Below are 22,540 nucleotides of genomic sequence, written 5' to 3'. Positions count from 1 at the left end.
ACTTAAACAACAGAAGTTTATTGTCTCAGTTCTGGAGGCTAGAAGTCCAAGATCAAGGTTTGGCAGGATTGGTTCCATCTGAGAGCTGTGAAGAAAGGATCTGTTCCAGGCCTCTCCTCTTGGCCTGTAGATAGCCATCTTCTCCTGTGTTTTCACGTTCTCTTTCCTGTCTCTATGTCCAAATTTCCCATTTATATATGGATACTAGTCATAATGGATTAAGTTCCCCCCTAATGACTGTACTTTAACTTAATAACTTCTGTAAAGAACCTGTCTCCCAATAAGGTCACACCCTGACATACTGAAGTTAAGACTTCAACATATAAGTTTTGAGGGAACACGTTTCAACCCATAACAATACTTTTTTCTCTCAGCACTTCTAGTCTACTCTTTTCTGGTGTTGAGTGTAGCTGTGAAGAAGTTTGAAGCCAGCCTGATTTTCCCTTGTACAAAATTTGCTTTTTCTTCCTACATGCCTGAAAAGTCTATCTTAGGTTGAAATCACTTCACCAGGATACATCCTGGAATTTATCAGTCTTTGTAATATTTTTCCTGGAACACAATTTGCCCTTTTGATTTTCAGACTAGTTTTTATTCCAGGGTTTCTTTTTTCTTGTTAGAGCTTTGCAAAAGGAAATTTTATTTCTGTTCTGTTTCTTCTTCAAGAATACCAATTACGCATATGTTAGATCTCTTTTTGTCTTTCATATCTGTCATCTCTCAGGTAATTTTTTTATCATGGTACTTTTTTATGTTTTATATGCTTTTTCAAGGCAAATATGACTGTATTTTTCATTGTGTTTAGTCTACTTTTTATTATGACTAACGAGGCTTTCATCTCTGTTTTACTTTTGTCTTCTTTTTTGTCCCATGCTCTGCCACTTTGCTTTCATCATTGTCTATAAATGTTGTCTGTTGGCTTAAAATCTCTTTTAGAGATGATGTTGTTATAATTTCTTTAAGATTCAAAAGAATTATATTTCTCTGAACTTTTCCACTATTTTCTGGGATAATTTCTCATCATTTTCATAAACTTTTTGCTCTTCCTTGATGGTGTTGAGAGGATGAGAAGAGGCAGTATCTCTGCTTAGGTTACTTGCTTTTCCCTCCCATCTTTACTAATCTTTAAATGCGGCCAGCTTTTTGTCAAAATACAGGGTGGGAGGAGGAGGCTGTTATCTCAAGCATCCTAACACTGTGTCTGTTACGTCTCCTGCTTGAGATGCTGTTTTCTCAGTTTTTAGCATTCTAGAGATCATTTTGGCTCCTAGTAAAGTCCCTTTTATCACTGCTTTTCTGTATTGGGATGTAGTAATTGCTACTTTCTTTTCCACGTTCACCCTGCTTCGTCTCCAGCAGTGTTCCTCAGCCATAAGGCAAGGTAAGTAGACAACAGAAATGGTGAAAACATGATTTCTCTTTCAATTCTACTTCCCCTGCCATTAAGTAGTGCGAAATTAGATCTTTGTGGAGATATTCCCTGCTTCTGCCTTGGCTTGACACTCCTCTACACTTGAGACTCTAAAGAATCTTTGACTAGATCTTTTAGAACATTGACCTTTAGAGAACTCTGTATCCTTCCTGATGTCTGAGGAAGCTTCAGAATCCTCCCTTGTATTGGTTCAAATAGCACAGCATTTGGCAGACATTCTACATTGTGATTTGGGGATCATGGGGCATTTCCTTGTTTAACTGATGATGGCATTTAAAAAATCTCTTTTGCTCTTTGTTGTTTTCTTGTTTTCAAGAAGTGGGGCAATGAGGTAAGAATGCTTTTACGTTAGATTTTTAGCCAGGATATACTTTTTGCCTTGAACCACATTCTTAATTCCTGACATCAGATAACTATCATCAGATTATATTCACTATTTAGTGAGATCTAATAAGATTTTTCTGGAAATATTGCTTACATTAGCTTATAACTGGTACTGTTAATTTTCCATACCAAATGATACATCCATGCTTTTATTTTAATATTATTTCTGGTAGAAGATATAGTCTAATATATAAGTTAATGAATACAGTGGGGTGGTTTGTATTTTAAGTGTCTTTTCTCCAAATTTAAAAAATGCAGGACTTACTTTGTGAGTTTTATACTTAGGTTTCCTTAAAAAAATAATGTAAGTTAGCATCATCTCTTACTTATTTCAATGGCTATTTCCCCCTCACTCTTAAAATATGGCTTTGCCTTCTCCCCTCAGAGTAAGTAGAAAATACTTTGTGGAAAACAACTCAGCCTCCAGCTCCCAACATACAAACTTACCTGAATCATAACTCATCCTCAGCTTCTTATATTTTTTTGGTGACTTTCAGTCCTGTCCAAGGTTATTTCTGCCTCTTTGCTGTGGATACTATCACTTCCCTCTTCCTTAGGGACTTTATTCCATCCATTGTCCTTCTTTTCTCTTATATTTCAAACCTTTTTCTTTCCACTGGTTCATAGCTTCACCACTTACTAGTGTGTTACTTTGGATAATTGCTTAATCTGTCACAGTCTTGGTTTCATAATTCCTACACTTGTAAAATGAGGACATTTTGCAGGATTGATGTAAAGATTAGAGTTGTTGTATACAAAGTTCTTTGTGTAGTGCCTGGTACCTGGTAGAAGGCAATTATTATTATCCTGTGACACCCCCACCACCACCCATGCCCTCATTCTCTTCTACCTTTCAAAGCTGAGCTTGAAAAGGTACTCTATATTCAATATTTCTGCTGCCTCACTACCCATTCATTCCTCACCCAATGGAGTCACCTTCATTACGTTTGATAAGGGTCCTCAATCACTTCCTAATTGCCAACCACTTTTCTTCCTTTTTCATCTTACTTGACCTCTCACAGACATTGGACATACTCCTTGAAACTCTCTTACCATTGGTTTCCATAATATTGCTCTCTTCTGGCAATCCTTTTACCTCCTTTTATTTTCCTCCATAAGTTGATCTTTTCCTCCCCATGATTTCATATCTCATTCTTCATTCTTTCCCCCTACATGCTCACTCTAACGTAATCATCCATACTTATGTCTCTAGCCCCAACCCCAGTCCTGAGTATTAGACCTGCGCTGTCCACTACGACGACAGCCAACACGACATATGGCTGTGGAGCACTTGAAATGTGGCTAGTCTGAATTGAGATGTGTTGTAAGTGTAAAATACACACCAATTTTGAAGACATAATATGAAGAAAGTAAAATTTATCAGAAATTTTATATTGATTACACTTTGGTATAATATTTTGAATATATTGGTTTAAGTAAAATACATTACTAAAAATTAATTTCATTAGTTTCTTTTTACTTTTCTAACATGGCTACTGGAAAATTTTAAATAACATGTGGCTTACATTATGTTTCTGTTGGACAGTGCTGCTCTACAGCCATCCAGCTTTCTATCAACAGTATGCCTCTACTAGAATTCCTACAAATACCTCAAATTTTATATGTCATAAACCTGACTTCTTTCCACCCCCTCAAATAAAGTTACATAAAGATCAAACTTGCTTTTCCTGTATTGCATATCTCAGTGAATGCTACCACCATCTGTTGGACAAGCCATAAACCTGCCTTTATGTGATCTGTTCCCTGCCTGTTGCTCGACTGCCTCATCCTGCAGCTGTCTTTTAGTGTGTAATCCTCCTTCCAGCCATGCCAAACAACCTGCACAGATCTCCCATGTGGAGTACGTTCTTAGTTGCCTCTATGCCTTTGTGTATACTATTCCCACCTTCTTTCCCTAATTCTTCAAATTCGGGTATCAGCTCCACTAGAAAACTTTCCATGACCACATCCCCAACTTTCTTAAGCTGAATTAAGTAGTTCTTTTCTTTTCTCCCATGCATCCCTACACGTGTCTCCTGGGACTTATGGTAATTTTGACTACTTGTCTTTACCTGACCAGTCCATAAGTTAATCAGAGATAGGGAATGTGTTTTTCATCTGTGTTTCTCCATGGTGTAGCAAAATGTCTACTTAGTACATTGTAATGCTGAGTAAATATTTTGAATTAATAAATGAAATGCAATACATTTTTTTTTCTCTTTGTATTAGCCTTATTCTGATCATGGAGTTCAAGCAACATATCACCAGGTTTATGCTCCCAGTGCCATTGCTATGCCTGCACCTGTGATGCAGCCTGAACCAATTAAAGTAAGAAGTTTGTTTTGACCTTTTTTCTGTTTTTCTTCAGTCATATTTCAAGTTTTCTAAATTTCTCTTCTGAAAAGGAACAACTTCGCATAGTTATATCATGTTTGTGATCAGATGTACAGAATTAGTGAACTCTTTCATGTGAAGAAAATACAAAGTTAACTATAATTCTTACTAGTTTTGAATAAGGTATAAACCACACATGGTCAAAAATGTTTGTTTACTGTGATAAAATATATATAACTTAAAATTTGCCATTTAAGTGGTATTAATTACATCTACAATGCTGTGAAACTTCATCACTATTTCCAAACTTTTGCATCACTCCAAATAGAAACTCTGTACATTAAGCAATAACTTCCCATTCCCAACCTCCCTCCAGTCCTTGGTAACCTCTAATCTACTTTCTGTCTCTGTGAATTTGCCTAGATATTTCATATACTCAGATTTGGATTAACTATGTTAATGGCATGTAACATTTATGGAGAGATGAAAACAATTCATTATCTGTTCTTCCAGTTTTGGAATTGTGCTCATGCATCCTAAATCAGATCCAGGTCAAAGAGTGGTAATCTAGTTAGATCCTACCCCCAAACATGTATAGCCTCCTCCAATAACATCTGGCACCAGAATGGTGCATTTGTTGTAATTGAGGAACCTACACTGACACATGATTAACACCCAAAGTCCATAGTTTACATTAGGGTTCACTCTTGGTGTTATACCTTCTGTGGGTTTTGACAAATGTATGACATGTATCCATCATTATACTATCATACAGAATAGTCTCACTGACCTAAAAATCCTTTTTGCTCTGCCTATTCATTTCTCCCTCTTCACAACCCCTGGCAACCACTGTATCTTTTTACTGTCTCCATAGTTTTTCCTTTTCCAAAATGTCATATAGTTGGAATCACACAGAATGTAGCATTTTCACATTTGCTTCTTTTACTTAGTAATACACATTTAAGGTTCCTCCATGTCTTTTCGTGGCTTGATAACTCATTTTTTTTTTAGCACTAAATAATATTTCATTGTCGGGATATACTATGGTTTATTTATCCAATCACCTACTGAAGGGCATCTTAGTTGCTTCCAGGTTTTGGCAATTATGAAAAAGGTTGCTATAAACATCTGTGTGCAAGTTTTTGTATGGACATAAGCTTTTGACTCATTTGGGTAAATACCTGAAAGTGCAGTTGCTAGATTTTATGGTTAGTATGGTTAGTTTTGTAAGAAACCTGCCAAACTGTCTTCCAAAGTGGTTGTACCATTTTCCATTCCTACCAGCAAAGAATGAGAGTTCTTGTTGCTCCACAGTCCTTCAGCATTTGGTGTCGCCAGTGTTTAGAATTTTTGCCATTCTAATTGATGTGTAGTGGCATCTCATTTTAATTTACACTTCCCTAATGACATACGATGTTAAGTATATTTTCATATGTTTATTTGCCATCTGTATATCTTCTTTGTTGAGGGATCCGTTAAGGCCTTTGCCCCGTTTTATAATCAGGTTGTTCATTTTCTTATTGTTGAATTTTAAGACTTCTTTGTATATTTTGGATAACAGTCCTTTATCAGATATGTTTTTTGCGAATATTTTCTCTCAGTTTGTGGCTTGTCTTCTCATTCTCTTGATACTGTCTCTCACAGAAGTTAATTTTAATAAATCCTGGCTTATCATTTATTTCTCTCATGGATTGTGACTTTGGTGTTGTATCTAAAAAGTCATCAAGCCCAAGGTCATCTAGATTTTCTCCTATGTTATCTTCTAGGAGTCTTATAGTTTTACGTTTTGAATTTAGATCTGTGGTCAATTTTTTTTTTTTAAGATTTTATTTTTCCTTTTTCTCCCGAAGCCCCCTGGTACATAGTTGTGTATTCTTCGTTGTGGGTCCTTCTAGTTGTGGCATGTGGGATGCCGCCTCAGCGTGGCCTGATGAGTGGTGCCATGTCCACGCCCATTATCCAAACTGGCGAAACCCTGGGCCACCGTAGCAGAGCGCGCGAACTTAACCACTCGGCCATGGGACCGGCCCCGGTCTGTGGTCAATTTTGAGTTAATTTTTGTGAGGGGTGTAACATCTGTGTGTATATTCACTTTCTGGCATGTGGATATCCAGTTGTTCTACCGTTATTTGCTGAAAAGACTCTTTGTTCCATTGTATTCCATTTGCTCCTTTGTCAAAAATCGGTTGACTATATTTATGTAGGTCTATTTCTGGGCTTTCTGTTCTGTTCCATTGATCTATTTTGTCAATACCACACTGTCTTAATTATTGTTGCTTTATAATGTCTTGAAATTGGGTAGTGTCAGTCCTCCAACTTTGTTCTTCTCCTTTAATAGTATGTTGGCTATTCTCAGTCTTTTACCTTTTCATATAAACTTTAGAATCAGCTTTTTGACAGCCACAAAATAACTTGCTGGAATTTTTATTGGGATTGATTGATCTGTAGATCAAGTTGGGAAGAACGGACATCTTGATATGGAGTCTTCCTATCCATGCACATAGAATATCTCTTCATTTATTTAGTTCTTTGATTTTGTAGTTTTCCTCATCTAGATGTTGTACATATTTTGTTAGATTTATACCTAAGTATTTCATTTTTTTATTCATTGCTGGTAAATAGAAAAGCATTCAAGGTGCTGGCCCTGTGGCCCAGTGGTTGGGTTCGTGCACTCCACTTTGGCAGCCCGGGTTTTTGCCGGTTTGGATCCTAGGCGCGGATGTGGCACCGTTTGTTGAGCTGTGCTGAGGCAGTGTCCCGCATGCCACAACTGGAAGGACTTGCAGCTGGGATGTGCAGATGTGTGCTGGGGGGATTTGGAGAGAAAAAGCAGAGTTAAAAAAGAGGGAAGATTGGTGATGGTTGTTGGCTTAGGTGCCAATCTTTAAAAAAAAGAAAGAAAAGCATTCGACTTTTGCATTTTAGCCTTGTATTCTGCAGCCTATAATTGCTTATTAATGCCAGGAGTTTTTGGTCAGTTCTTTCAGATTTCTACATAGATGATTCATGTCATCTGCAAACAGAGAGAGTTTTATTTCTTCCTTCCCAGTCTGTATACTTTTATTTCCTTTCCTTTTCTTCTCTTATTGCATTAGCTAGGACTTCCAGTACAATGTTGAGAAGGATGAGTGAGAGGGGACATCCTTGCCTTGTTCCTGATTAATAATTTTTATGACATTCCAAAATAGAGAAATGATACCTTTGAGTCCACTAAATGTTCACACAAGAAATTTTTTAATGTAATGTTACAATGTTTTTGATATTCTAGAAAAGATCCATTGATATTTTGATATTTTCCTCATTTGTTCCTTTTACTTTATTCCAAAACAAGACAAACAAACAAATTTGTCAGGCCCTGCTACTTTCAATAAAAAGTACATGTCAGCACGAATTTTGCCATATGTAAACTAAGTAGCCATTGACAATTCTAATGTAACAGTTAAGATTAGAAGAAAATTATAGACTCAGGGCATGAACAGAGCTGACTGTAATCTTGAGGGTGAAGTCTTATTAATTGTACCTATAGCACTTCAAATATTATTTTTCAAATACTATGTTCAATAAATGATGAATTGAACTGCAGAGGATGAGTTGTTATTTAAGGCTTGTTATATGGTAGAGTCCATATGATATGTCTGTACACAAGGGGCAGCTTATTTATGTGATTTATTAATTAACTAGTAGCCTATAATTCATTTAGATTCTGCCAGATTTGACAGTACATAGTAATATGTGACAGAAATAGCAGTGACTAATTTAAAGTTTTATTTTAGCTATATTTTTAATCTCATCCTCCAATTAAATGTTTTTTGTCAGATTAGAAGGATAAACAAACTGATTTGATTTTGCCTCTCTTTCCTTATTTTTAAGAAACTTTCTTAAGGAGCATTCAAAAAAGGAAAAACAATTACCAAAAGTCAAGATAGGAAGTGAAAATAAGGAGTTGAGGTAACCTCCATGTGGTATAAGCATTATAGGAAAAAGACAAAATTGATAGTATGAAACAGAACATATATCCTATAAATATTTTTACAGTAAAAATCATTTGGCCAATTTTTAAAGTTGAGAGAGGAAGCTTTTAAATAAACCTTGGTTAAAATTTCCAGAGTGAAATAAAGGACTCTTCCTTAAAGGTTTACAAGATGAAACAGGAAGGCTTTTTCACTTGGCAATGAAGAGCTAATACTGTTTAGGTTGAGAACATTTCATTGCAGAAAAAATAAAGAAAGATAAGATGTTTTGCAACTTACAAGTATTTTAAAATCTGTTACTAATGTGTTCATTCTGAAGTTTTAAAGATAAGCAACAAATACGACACGCTCAAACAATACTGTTTCATGAATTGTATAACTAAAGTCTCAAGTACTGATGAAAGAATGGCCAGGAGAATAAGAAATTTTCAATATATTTCAATATATTTTTGTGGAGAAAACTAATTCAAATTGATAGAATCCTATCTTAAGTCTGAGTAATGAAAAAGTAAGCAGAAAATTACTGCCTTGGTAATACAAAGATATAGAAGACATTTCTAAGTGGACTGCTGATGTACAGCATGGCGACTATAATTAATACTGTATTGTATATTTTTAAAATTGCTAAGAGAGAAGATCTTAAAAGTCCTTATCACAAGAAAAAAATTGTAATTATGTGAGGTTTTGGGTCTTAACTAGATTTATGGTGGTGATCATTTTGCAATATATACATACATTGAATTATGTTATACACCTGAAACTAATATAATGTTATATGTCAATTATAGCTGAATTATAAAAAAAATTGTTGTAGAAAAAAACGTTGTCAACTAACATGTAATTATGTCAAGGTAACATAAGTTTGAGGTAAAAGTTATCTGTAAACTTTATTTTTTAAAAATGGATAAGATCAAGAGAAAGGAAAAAAAACTTACGCATGAGTGTGAAGTCTGAGATAATTCTCTCAAAGATGCATGAAGCTAATGGGTTTATTATTTATTTTAAAAATTTGCTTCTTCAAGCTACATATGTAAGGAACAACTAATATCAATAATGTTCTTCTCTTTTTGGGGGTCACTATTATATTGTTCTTCTCAGATGTTTTATGATTTTTGCCTGGAGACCATTTTTCCTGCAGGTATCATCAGCTTAAGATGGTTGGTAATATTTAGGGGGAAAAAAATAGAGGAGTGAATAGTGGGCCAAACTAGGCCCTGGCTCATGCAGTGGTTTGAGAAGGAGTGGGGTTTTCATGCCAAGGACATAGAGCCCTTGGCACCATCATCTAGGCTATATCAACCCACTTATTGCCAATTCAGCAGGCAACTTTGCCTGCCGGGAGTCAGTCTCTCAATACTTCTCCCTTGCACAATGCTCTTCTTTGACTATACCTGATACTCCTTACACCCAGAGAATATGACCAGTACACTTTATTGAATTTATAGAGACTTACTTTGTGACTAAAATACTACCAGTTTTTGGAAATGATCTATGGATGGTAGAAAAGAAAAAGCTTTCTTTTTGCAAGGCAAAAAATTCACTATGTATTATTCATCTATAATATGATTTAGGTCTTAATTATTGAAATCTGAGTATGATCATGATATTAAAGTCTCCCAGCACAATTGTGTTTCTCCTGGTATTTGTAGAAGTTTTTACTTTGTTTCTCATGTTACATTATTAGGCTTTTCATTAAATTTAACCTTTTATCACAATAAATTGGCCTTCTCTGTCTTGTTTAATACTTTTTACTTTGAAATTTACTTTCGTATGTTAACATCATCCTAGGGTTTTTTTTCCCTATTATTATTCACATTTGCCTTATATATCTTGTCTGGAAACACTCAATCTGGTGTTCTTTGCTCTTTTGAAGTTAATTTTTATTTTTATTAAAGTAATATATACATAGTTTTAAAAGTCAAATAGTGGCTAAAGGATAAGGAAAAAAGGGCCCCCCATCCCACCTCTCTTCTTGAGAGGTGGCTACATTCACTTGTTTCTTCCAGTATTTACTTCCATATTTCTGTCGCTATTAACTTAACAATTGCAATTATTATCTAATGATTTATTATATGGTAGATGAGGATTTTAACTCTCTTATATCTCTGATTTCCTCACTCTTCCTCTTTGTGTCATAAGTTTTGCTTACATTTGTTATTTTCATAATTATGCTTAAGTAAATACTGTTCACTAATGAGCCAAGTGGTGTGCTATAATTACATTTTCTTTCTTGAACAACTTTTTGTTTTTCACTGTTTGCTTCCTTTTTCACCATTCATTTAATTTTCTTTAAACCTATGGCTAAGTCTCTCCATACCTTTGAACAGCTTTGTAAGATACTGAATATAATTTTCTACACAAGAATTATTTCCTGCAGAGAACCATCCTGAGTCTTACTTTAATCTGGACTCCTTCCTCTTTATTTTTTAATTTTTTTTGCAATAATGTTTTTTATTGAGTTCATAATAGTTTATATGTGAGATTTCAGTTGTACATTATTTCTTGACTGTCACCACATAAGTGCTCCCCTTCACCCCCTGTGCCTACCCCCCATACCCCTTCCCCTGGTAACCACTGAACTGTTTTCTTTTGGACTGGTTGCTCTTTAAATCAGCCCAACAGCCATTATCCTGACTTCTTTTTCTTGGGGAATTCTCTTTGCCTCTGCCCTGTGTTGGATGCCTCTTTTTTTTTTTTTTTTTTTTTTTTTTGATCCCATGCCTTTTCTTAGTTTATTCTCTTGTTTGGCGAAATACATGCTCAGTAGCATCCTGAGAAAGGATGCATGTGAGGTAAATCTTTTGAGACTCTACTGTATGAAATATACTTGTCTATTATAGAATCCTAGATTGAAATTTTTGTAAAAAATTTTAAAGCTTTGCTCCATTGTTTTCTAGCTTCCAGTGTTGCTGATCCTTAGTATATATCTGTTTTCTCTCTTTAGGAGCGTTTAGGATTTTTTTATTCCTGCCATTCTGAAATTTCACGATAATTTGCCTTAATATGAGTCTTTTGCAGTAATTGTGCCAAGTAGTTGGTAGGCCCTTTTAATCTAGGGACTCTTGTCCTTAACTCCCTAGGGAATTTTCTTGTGTTATTTTTTTTGTTGATTTCCTTCAAACTATTTTGTCTATTTCCTTTTCTGGAATTAATATTTGACTTCTTGGATTACTCTTATAATTTTATCTTTTTTTTTTTTTAAGATTTTATTTTTCCTTTTTCTCCCAAAGCCCCCTGGTACATAGTTGTGTGTTTTTAGTTGCGGGTCCTTCTGGTTGTGGCATGTGGGATGCCGCCTCAGTATGGCCTGATGAGCGGTGCCATGTCCACGCCCAGGATCCCAACCAGCGAAACCCTGGGCTGCCGAAGCAGAGCACGTGAACTTAACCACTCGGTCTCGGGGCCGGCCCCTAATTTTATGTTTTTCTCTATTATTATTCACCTCTGTCTTTTTTGTTGTTGTTGTTATGTTTTCTGAAAGTTTTTGCCTATAATATGTAACCCTTTCACATGTAATTTATTTCACCTATCACATTAGTGGAAAAACTAGTGAAATTTGAATAAGGTGTGTAGTTTAGTTAAAAGGATTGTATTAATGTTCATTTCCTGTACCAGTGTCTTCCAGTCAAAGATATACAGAAACTCTATTATTTCTAAACTTTTCTATCTGAAACTATTTCAAAATGCAAAGTTAAAAAAAATTAAAAGGACTAAGATGTTTGAGAGAGAATGAAGTGTTTGCCAAGATGTCTTTACATGGACCACTTCTCATTAATTTTTTCTTATTTCTGAGAGGGTATTAGTTATAGTATATACAGTATATTATAGTAGTATATTTTCGTCTGCTCCTTGCATCATATGTTTCATCTGAATTTCTTTTTTCTCTGTTTTGGTCTCTCATTCTGGAGGCTTTCTTCTAATGTGACTATATGTCCCTATTTAAGAGGGAGACACTAAAATCTTAATGGGAAGTTCTTGTGTGTAGTTGGTTTTGTCACTGAGCTTCACTGTTAGGGTTTCAGAGGGCCAGCTAAGTTTTCCTCTGTGGCAGAGACCATGCATGGGTTAGAATCCTAGATCTGCTACTTAGGAGCTATGGTACCTTGGGCAAGTTATTTTTTATGCTTAAAGTGATCAAGGTTAACATTACCACTCCTCAGATATATTGGCATCTCATATCCCCTGATAAGATACACTGAAAAGGCACATCACTTCTCTGATATTCTGGTCCCAAATGCATAACTTCTATCTAATCAAAAGAAAATATCAGACAAACTAAAATTGACAGATAGTCTACAAAATAACTGACCAGTACTCTTTAAAAGTGTCAGGGTTGTGAAAGATGAGAAAGACTGTGTAAATTTCATTCATTGGGGGAGAATAAGGAAACATGACAAATTAATGTAATGCAGGATCTTGGATTAGATCATGGAATGGAAAAAGAACATTAGTGGAAAAACTGATGGAGTTTAAATGGGGTCTGTAGTTTAGTTAATAGTGTTGTACCAATGCTCATTTTTTGTTTTTCCTAATTGTTCTATGATTATACAAGTTATTAAAATTAGGAGAAGTTGGATGAAGGGATACATGAACTCTGTACTATTTTTTCAGCTTTTCTGTAAGTCTAAAATTATTTTTAAATAAATGATTAAAAAAAGTTAAAAGGACCAGGATGTTTGAGGGGAGGGAAAGAGATATTTGCCAGGATATTTATTCATGGATTGCCTCTCATTAATTTTGTTTGAAGCATGGTGGATCCTTTTGACTTGTAAATTCAAACAAATCAAGGGCATTGTTGTTTTACTATTAAAACTTGTGCTCATTCTTTTCTTTCTTTCTTTCTTTCTTTTTGTTGAGGAAGATTGGCCCTGAGCTAACATCGGTTGCCAATTTTCCTCTTTTTGCTTGAGGAAGATTTTTGCTGACCTAACATCTGTGCCAGTCTTCCTGTTTTGTACATGGGATGCCACCATAGCATGGTGTGATGAGTGGTATGGAGGTCCATGCTGGGGATCCAAACCCACAAAGCCAAGGCTGCTGACATGGGGCACACGAACTTAACCACTATGCCACTGGGCCCACCCAGGGTGCTCATTCTTTTTGTTCAATTTGTTCTGTGTTCTTTTTGAGAATTACTTGTCTCTCTGTTCTCTCTATTCTCTCATTTTATCTTTCATCATTTCATCTTTCATGTTATCTTCTTTTGCATTCTGGGAGGATTTTTAAAGACCCATATCAAGGGTTTGATTTTCTTTAGTGACTACTGGCCGTTATGGCAAAGATGAATTTAATTCTTTCCATCATATCAATAGTTTCATACCATGTTTTTTTACACTGGCCAGCAACTATTTCATCTTTCCTGATTTTCAGTTTGTAATTACTGGGAATTGGGATATATGTTTAAAAATTTATTTAATTTCCTCATATATATGTTCTTAATATATATACATATATATGCTGTTTATCCTTGCCCTCAATGTAGTGCCATATGCAAAAAATTTTTCACAGGACCCATACAGTGTCTGCTTTTCTATTTACTTATCCTTGAATGGAGAGCTATCCATGATGATTCTAAAGATTGGTTCATGGGTCCTGGATTCACCTTACTGTCCTCTGTCCCCCCTCTTAGATTTATAGCAAGGAGGAGGCTTGATACTCAGAACATGTGCAATTTGAGGTGCCTAACTAGGTGAGCTTTTTTTGCTCCTGCTGCCTACTTCTCTGACTGTTGAGTAAAATAATTAATACTTTAGAATCTGAGGCTATCTACAGTTTGACTACATACAACGTGTGAAAACTTATACCCGCCTGCATGCCTGGAACTGCAAAGCACAGGCTTTCCTGTCCTTGCCCTTAGAAAACAGGGCTTTCCATTTGTCCTCCTTAACTCTGAGGTCTTGCTGAATATAAAGGAATTTTAGTCTCTAAATTGCTTTATAAGAAGTGTTAATGATACTGAAATGAGGAAATGGTTAGGAAGAAGATAGTAGTGGAATTTTTTTATAAAGTAGAGATAATCACTAATTTTTAGGTGAGTGCACGTTATGGGTCTCTGAGCTAGAAATAGACAGTGGTGGTAGGTCATATCCCTTTCCCATTTACTTTTAAACCATACGGTCTTTCCAAACAGTAAGGTGTACCAGGCAAATAGCTGAGTTTTTCTTTCAAGTCCAATCAGTGCTTTAATTAGAGGAAATTCCTCATAGACTGGCAAGTAGTTAAATATCCTTAATATCAAATGTTTTCATGAATAGATAGTGTATATTGGAATTAAATAAAATGAACATTTAACTTGAAAATGAACTTCAAATTATAATTTTCCCAATTTCCAGTATCTCAATTAATTCTCATAAGGACACATTTATTAGACACATATTAACGCAAAAATGGAAAAACAATCTAAGAAAACAAAACACTTTATAATTCTCCATTTATACCCTTTTTACCTGGGGATTTGGTATTGACCTTAAAAGCATAATACTTCAAGTGCCCAAGTACACAAAGATTTTCCTTTTATTCCTTCCTGTAGTCTAATTCAGTGGGATAATTTTGACATTATGTGATTTTGCTTTATTGACTTTAAAACTTAATTCTGTATAAGATGTGATTCTGCTGAATTAGGGAATGATAGCCCTAAGTAATACTATATTAACCTAGTAGTTTCTGTATTGGTCTGCTTTACAATATATGCATTTGATTTGAGAGTATAGTAGCCTGTGGCTTACAGCTGATGAGCAGTTTCTGGCAATTTTTTATAGCAGTTAGACGTGCTCTGAGCTCTGAATAAGGCTTCTATTTCGTTGATTAGATTTCTTGCCTCAAGACAGTTTTGACATCTGAATTTGCTACTTTGCAATAAATCCAATTAACATCCTTAAAATTATAATCATTAGAGTTTTAAAAATGACTTACACTTCTAAAAACAACAGGCTCAAATTCTTCCAAGGAATATTTCCATATTTTTCTTTTTTCAATTTATTTTTTATTGAGGTATCATTGGTTTATAACATATAAATTTCAAGTGTACATCATTATCGTCAATTTCTTTGTAGACTATAGCTTGTTCACCACCCAAAGACTTCTGTTCCACCTATTGTAAGAAATATTTCATTTCTATTTTCTATTTCTATAATATTTTATCTATTTTTAAAATATTAAATCTACATTATTCTTCTCCATCTTTCTATTTTAAGTCACCAAGGCTTTTGGTGCACCAGGGGAAATTTGCTAGGAAGAATAAAGATTAATGTCTCAAATGTCTATTAGTCTACTGTAATATGTTTTAGGAAAATATTGTTTCCTAATGATATATCAACATTTGTGTATTAAGATTTCTGTGTTATAATACAAATGCACTATAAACAAAAGTAGATAATTTTACACACAGTAAAACTTGTATAGTAGAGCATTTCTACAGGGTTGTGTAGTTTTAGAAAACTATAGAAGTAGTTTTAGAGTTTCTGTCCCTGAGTGGGGCACCATTTTCTATTGAGGGCTGCCAAATCACTTAAAGAAAAATATTGACTATAAAATACATAGAACACTCAACCTTAAAAAAATAAAAAGAAGAAATATAAAACTGTGTACAACAGCCCTGTGGTCTAGTTTTGACTTTGAAAGTTTATTAAATTAAATATTCTTTTTTTTCACCATCTCTAACAAAAGGGGAGTTGTGGGGGAGTTTTTCCTGTCCCTCCATACTCAAGCTTCTTATGATACCACGTCTAAATTAAAAATAAAACATGCCAAATTTCATTGATTCTGAGATGTACATCTTTTCATATTTCAAAACCTCTTGAGTCAGGATATGTTTACAACTGATTGCAATGTTTTTTAGTTTTGGAAGTGATACATAAAATAGTGGTGTGTCTTACAGTCCATCGTGTCTCAGATTTGATAAAATCCAATATTACAGTTGTATGAGACGTGGGCTTTGGAATAAGCTAGTTAACCGTAGTTCATAGCTTTCTAACTCTTCCCTAATCCTTAAATCTGAACTTTAGCAGGACCAAAATATTCCCTAGGATGTATCTCATGTAATAACCAGAATTATTATAACCCTTAACAAGACAGATTAAATTCCAAATCAAAACAAGTCAGTGGTTTTGTTCCCCTTTGGTCTGTAACATAGTAGAGCAAAGATCTGTCAGGATCGAAGGGGTAAACTTCCTCTTAGCAGCACTTCTCTAAACATGCAAGGTGCAGGTTTCTGATTCCAGTTTTATGCTTATATGCAGTGACCCACATACAAAGAGAGAGATATATTCATGCCTCTGTTATGATTTATATTTAACGTATGTGTAATTTTTGTATGACTAAAGAGTGTAAGATAGCGGTTTCTCTGTACAATTTCTGCCATTTTCTACTCACAGATCTAAGACAATGTAGAAAAGTATATGCTCTTAAACTAGAAAAATTACACTTTAAATTAAAAATGTTTGGGCTGGTCCACTGGCATGGTGGTTAAGTTCAGCATGCTCCACTTTGGTGGCCCAGGTTCGCAGGTTCAGATCCCAGGTGTAGACCTACACTGCTCATCAAGCCATGGTGTGGCAGTGACCCACATACAAAATAGAGGAAGATTGGCACAGATGTTAGCTCAGGGTTAATCTTCCTCAAGCAAAATAAATAATCTTTCTGACAGTAAAACAGAATAAGTATAGATTTAACTTAAACATTATGGTACCTAGTGCATAAATACTCATTTATCTTCGTATATAACTTAACATATACCTAATTAATCCTGTTCTTTGTAGTCTCAAAAGAATTAGTATCAATAGCTTCTTAGTTTCTCTTAACATTTCTATTAAACTTGTAATTTCTGATTTTGACTTTCATTTAATCAAGGTGAATCCAATAGATTTAAGGCTGCTGATAATTTATTTCCACAAGAGAGAGTATATACACTATTTGAATTTAAGGCATCTTATTAAGGTTTTCTTTCCTAGATTTTCAGAAGTGTTCAGCCTGAAAATTTCTTTCTAGCCTGAATAAGTAAAAAAAGAGCCTATTAGTAAATATTTTAAGCTTTGCAGGCCACACAGTCTCTATCTCAACTATTCAACACTACTGTTGTGGCATGAAAATAACAATAGATAAAATATAAACCATGAGTGTGACTGTGTTCCATTAAGAGCTGTATTTACAAAAATAAGTGATGGGCCAGATTTGTCCTGCAGGCCACAGTTTCCTGACCCTTGAATTAACCTATTGTCAGGTTCATGTATACTCTTAAAGTGTAATATGAAATATAATACAAACGCTTCAGTTATATTTTCATTTTTAATTATTTCCTTTCTTTCTGGGGTGTTTTGTGTTTTTTTTTTGGTGAGGAAGGTTGGCCTTGAGCTAACACCTGTTGCCAGTCTTCCTCCTTTTGCCTGAGAAAGAGTGGCCCTGAGCCAACATCTGTGCCAGTCCTCCTCCACTTCGCATGTGGGATGTCTACACAGCACAGCCCAATGAGCTGTGTGTAGGTCTGCGCCTGGGATCAAAATCCACAAACCCCCGTGTCACCAAGGCAGAGCACATGAACCTAACCAGTACGCCACCAGGCTGGCCCCGATTCTTTCTTTTTCTTTTTTTCATTGATGTATAATTGACATATAATATCCTGTTGGTTTCAGGTGTATATCATAGTGATTGGATATTTTTATACATTATGAAATGATCACCACAGTAAGTCTAGTTACCATCTGTCACCATACAAAGTTAGTACAATATTATTGACTATATTCCCTTTTTAATCTTTTTTTTTTTTTTTTAAGATGTTAGTTTTCCTTCTTCTCCCCAAAGCCCCCTGGTACATAACTGTATATTTTAGTTGTGGGTCCTTCTAGCTGTGGCATGTGAGATGCCACCTCAGCATGGCTTGACAAGCAGTGCTAGGTCCATGCCCAGGAACTGAACTGGTGAAACCCTGGGCCGCCGACACAGAGCATACGAACCCAACCACTTGGCCACAGGGACAGCCCCATTTTAATCTGTTTTTAACCTAACATGGATTATTTGACTCAGCCTCTGGACTGCTTTAATATTTACATTTGCCATGAGTTCTTACCAGCTAAGATAATTAATGTAGGGGGAAGTGTGGATGAAGATAATTTGAGATATTTATTCATTACTGTGTAAGGATAGGTATGAGGTGATACAGTATTCTGAGTAAATTTTATACTCCTTTTATGGGGGATATCTGTCTTATTGTGTGGCACATTTTATCTGCTTATCCAGTTATGTGTTTTCATTCTTAGTTTGAGCACTTGCTTTCCTTACATTCTGAGTCTGTCATTCCCTCTAATTGAACACTGTTTCTCCTTTTCCCCAGTCTTTTTTCTTTTCTCTCAGCACTCAGACTACTTGGATGACCATCTTCATAATAAAAGATTCAACTCATCAAATCTTAATTCCTTACAGAATTGTTTCCTAAATTTCCCCCATTTTGAGGATACATAATAACAAGCAGTAGGATTTTGTATTCCACACTTCACTAATAATATTTTAAATTTATCTATTTTGGAAAGACATGAGGGAGGAGTATAGGGGTATCTTTTTCATTCCATATGAAATTATTGTTCCTTTAGTATTGAGATCTATTGAAACTACATATCTAAGATTTATTGCCAAGATTTGACAACTTCTTATTAGCCAAATCCCAAGGGTCTTGACCTAGGTCTTGTCCCCTTAGATTCTCTTTAATTCAGTACTGTCAACTAGCCTGTGCTTAAACTTTATTAATTTTCAGATGTGGCTCTCTTTCCTTGCATTAAGTTTGATCTTTCAGTGTCTCTTTCAGAAATATATTTCTTCCTCTTTTACCAGCTACTAATCATGACATGATTCTCTTTGCACTGTAAATTGTCTTCTAAGGGAATTTTCCAGTTTTCTGCATTTTAATAGTGTTTAATAGTGAATCTGGGGGCCAGCCTGGTGGCGCAGCAGTTAATTTCACACATTCCGCTTCTCGGCGGCCTGGGGTTCGCTGGTTCGGATCCTGGGTTCAGACATGGCATCACTTGGCATGGCAAGCCATGCTGTGGTAGGCGTCCCACATATAAAGTAGAGGAGGATGGGCATGGATGTTAGCTCAGGGCCAGCCTTCCTCAGCAAAAAGAGGAGGACTGGCAGTAGTTAGCTCAGGGCTAATCTTCCTCAAAAAAAACAAAACAAAGTTAGTGAATCTGACCGTAGGGCTTTGGTTCTCTTCCAATTTAACCCTAAAACAACAACATTTGGATAAATGGTCACTACCTCCTCAAACTGAAAATCATGAAGAATCCTCACCTCTTACGTGTTAGTTTGCCCATCTTCTGTTTCTCCTAAAATCAAAACAATACCAGTGATTTTTCTGACCTCTTGATCCTACATGATCTATGTATACTGTTTTTGTGTCCCTTCTTCAACTAACTTGCTAAGAATAATATATTTATTTCTCTTTCTACTACCAAATCCCTTTTCTAAGCTTTATTATTGCCTAACCAGTTTACTTTCTTCAAATAGTGCTTGCTCATATTTCTTCAAGATGTCTCTATCTTCAGTTTCCATCCTTTACTTATACATAAAATTTGAATTTAGTTTTTTTAATCTGAAGTTAGGTTTTTCCCCCTCTTATCACTCTGATCAACTCTTATTCACATCCTTACCAAATTCCTTATCATTAAGTATTCTCCCTTCGGTTTTCCCATACTTAACCTAAATGATTCACATAATAACTATTTATATTGCTTTTCTTTGAGCTGTAATAATGAAGCAAGCACTGTTCCTATTCTCTCTAGGCCTATTGAGCCTTCAACCAAGCAATTCCACCTACATAGACTAGTTTGAGTTCACTTCTCTGTTTTTCCTTAGAGAACCAGAGCACACTGCCAATAAGCTGTGAGTAGTTGACTAGGTATGAATAGCTATATATTACCACAGTAGATTTCATTCATTTACCAAATATTTATTGAGCACCTACCATGTGCTAATGAATATTCTAGACACTGAGAATACCTCAGTGAACAGTAAGTGGTATTGGACAGTACTGAACAGAGAAATCCAGGCAGGGCTATCGAGTTTAGCAAACCAGACAAATTTGAACCCCCTAGAGTCATGCTGTCACCAATATGGTAACCACTAGCCACAGGAAACTAGTTAATTTCAATTTTAAATTAATTCAAATTAAATGAAATCTAAAATTCACTTCAATAGAAACTCACCACATTTCATGTACTAAATAGCCCCATGTGGCTAGTGGCTACCATATTTGGCAGTGTAGATATAGAACTTTTCCATCAACATAGAAAGTTTTATCAGACAGTACTTCTGTAGAGAGATTGAAACAAACATGGAAAATTTTGAGGCTATCCAAAACTAAAAATATGTCATAGGACAGCTTGGTTTCCTAAATTAGGAGCTGACCTATGCCCAAAGTGCCAAAAAGATAATAGCAACTAGGTTGTTTCTTTGACCCAAACTAATCTTAACACACACACGCAAATCTCAGGATGACACAGATATAATGAATTACTCGGTATTATATGGCATCAGTACCTATATGCTTGTCCTACCAATGCCAACTTGAAGGGTACTTTTGGGGTTTTGCACAACTTTCTAAATAGCCTTCTGCCAAACTCTACTCCCCTTTTAAAAACATGTTTTTAAAACCCACATAATAATAGTTTCAAAAATAGAAGTAATGTTATAACTCACTTGTTTCTCTGTTGACCTGTTCTCCATTTTTATATACTAAACATTTACACTGTGACACTAGACTAGAGATGGTCTAAAATAGATCTTAAGCTTTCGGAGATCAGGGAGCAAGCCTTTCCTGAGTTCTGGACCCTTCCTAATCTCTAGCCTCTCACTTCATAAGACTCTTAATATAATTAGTACCACATGTTCTACAGGTTCTTAGTAAATGTTCATTGATGTCTTACATTCATCTACTCTAACTTATTTTTTTTCCCCATTCAGTTTTTCTGATCTATATTTTCTTTCTCTTTACTTAACAGACAGTGTGGAGCATTCATTATTAAGACAATTGGGCAGCTCTAGTCCAGCTCAACTGATTTCTTGTCTAATGATCCTTGTGTGGCCGAGATCCAGCTTCAACGAACCGGCTAGAAGCTGCCCATTGTGAAACTTAGGGTTAGTTAATACCTCACCATATTTATTCCACTATAAGCTGTCTAAATTTGATGAAATTTGTTTTTTCAGCTGTTCTACAAAATTATTAGGTATATGTGGCATGTTGGTGTTTTTATGTGTTAATCTAACTGCAGTGACATTTTCTACAACATGTTTTATCCATTCCATAAATAATAACCACATTGGGAATAGTGAGGTGTCTTTCATTTTCTCTGCTTTGTGTTATTTCTTTTCCTCTCAACCTTTTAGAAGTTATGTTTCACATTCTTTGCTATTTATTTTAATATTTAGGATAAAAGTCATTCCTAATTCTAATAGAATTTTTAATACTTTCATGCCTTTTGCATATAGTATATTTAATGTTAATTCAGTTCTACTACTTTGCTATTTTGTCATTTAATATGCTTTTGTCTAATTTTTTATTTATTGTTACTGCTACACCTTATTTAATTTTGCTTCTGCCATGGTTTTCAGAATTTTAATAGTATTTATACTGCTTTTTTTATAACATTTTCCAAATATTAGAAATACCATCAACATGTTCGGTATTCTTGCCTTTTCATGTGATTAATTTGACTATGTTAAGTTTTTTCTCTAATATTTGAGATAATGCTGCAGCCTTCCTATAACATAAGCCATTTGGCACCAAATTTTATATAATATGGATCAACTAGTAGAATTGTTTTGATAAAAGAAGGGCTCACCTCTGACATGATCTCATAACATTGATATTCTACTGTATTTTAGTGTTCTTTGAATGCTTTAATCTTTTAACCGAAAAAATTCTATGTTACCAATATATTCAATTATATAATGTTATTAACTTTAAAAAAGAAAATTCATTGTTTTCATAAAAAGCAAAACTATTTCTTAGACCAAAGAAAAACTTTAAATTCTGATTCTAAAGCCAATTCTTATTATAAAATTAGAAAATAGGTGGGGAGGAAAAGCCATTGTTCAAAAGTTACAGAACAAATCCTAAGTGTTTTTATCACTAAAATTTCTGTAGTAGTATAAAAAAATCCATCTTACATTCATTTGCAGTTCTTTCACTGACTTTCCGATTTTAGGAGAGAAGGGGATAAGCCATAAATATTCGCATTACCCTAATAAATCTATCTCCTCCCTCTCCTATTCCATCCCCAAATGTATTCCACGCTCAGCAGCAGCAGCAACAGAAATAATAGGACATAGACCCCAAAGTTTTTCCTCGTGAGTCAAATAAGGTGTTTCTTTAAAACCATAATGAATATGTTTGCCAGTCCAATGGTTTCAAGAGAACAGTAGGACTGTA

The 22,540-nt window shown here is 35.0% G+C and overlaps 1 protein-coding gene across 5 annotated transcripts in view; it reads left to right on the top strand.

The window, feature by feature from the left end:
- BOLL (boule homolog, RNA binding protein) overlaps nucleotides 1-22,540 on the top strand; it is a 96,013-nt gene that overhangs the window by 32,950 nt on the left and 40,523 nt on the right. For 2 of the 5 annotated variants that reach the window (XM_070580497.1, XM_070580496.1), the window contains exon 10: nucleotides 4,046-4,144. In XM_070580497.1, the coding sequence (XP_070436598.1) occupies nucleotides 4,046-4,144 (99 nt within the window). Of the gene's footprint in view, nucleotides 1-4,045; nucleotides 4,145-8,020; nucleotides 9,841-21,110; nucleotides 21,436-22,540 lie in introns of those variants that run through there. The other 3 variants (XR_011528503.1, XM_070580498.1, XM_070580499.1) reach the window with 3 other exon arrangements.

This window comes from Equus przewalskii, chromosome 17 (assembly GCF_037783145.1).
Source record: "Equus przewalskii isolate Varuska chromosome 17, EquPr2, whole genome shotgun sequence".
NCBI classification, from domain to species: Eukaryota; Metazoa; Chordata; class Mammalia; order Perissodactyla; family Equidae; genus Equus; species Equus przewalskii.
This window is presented reverse-complemented; position numbering and strand designations above follow the sequence as displayed.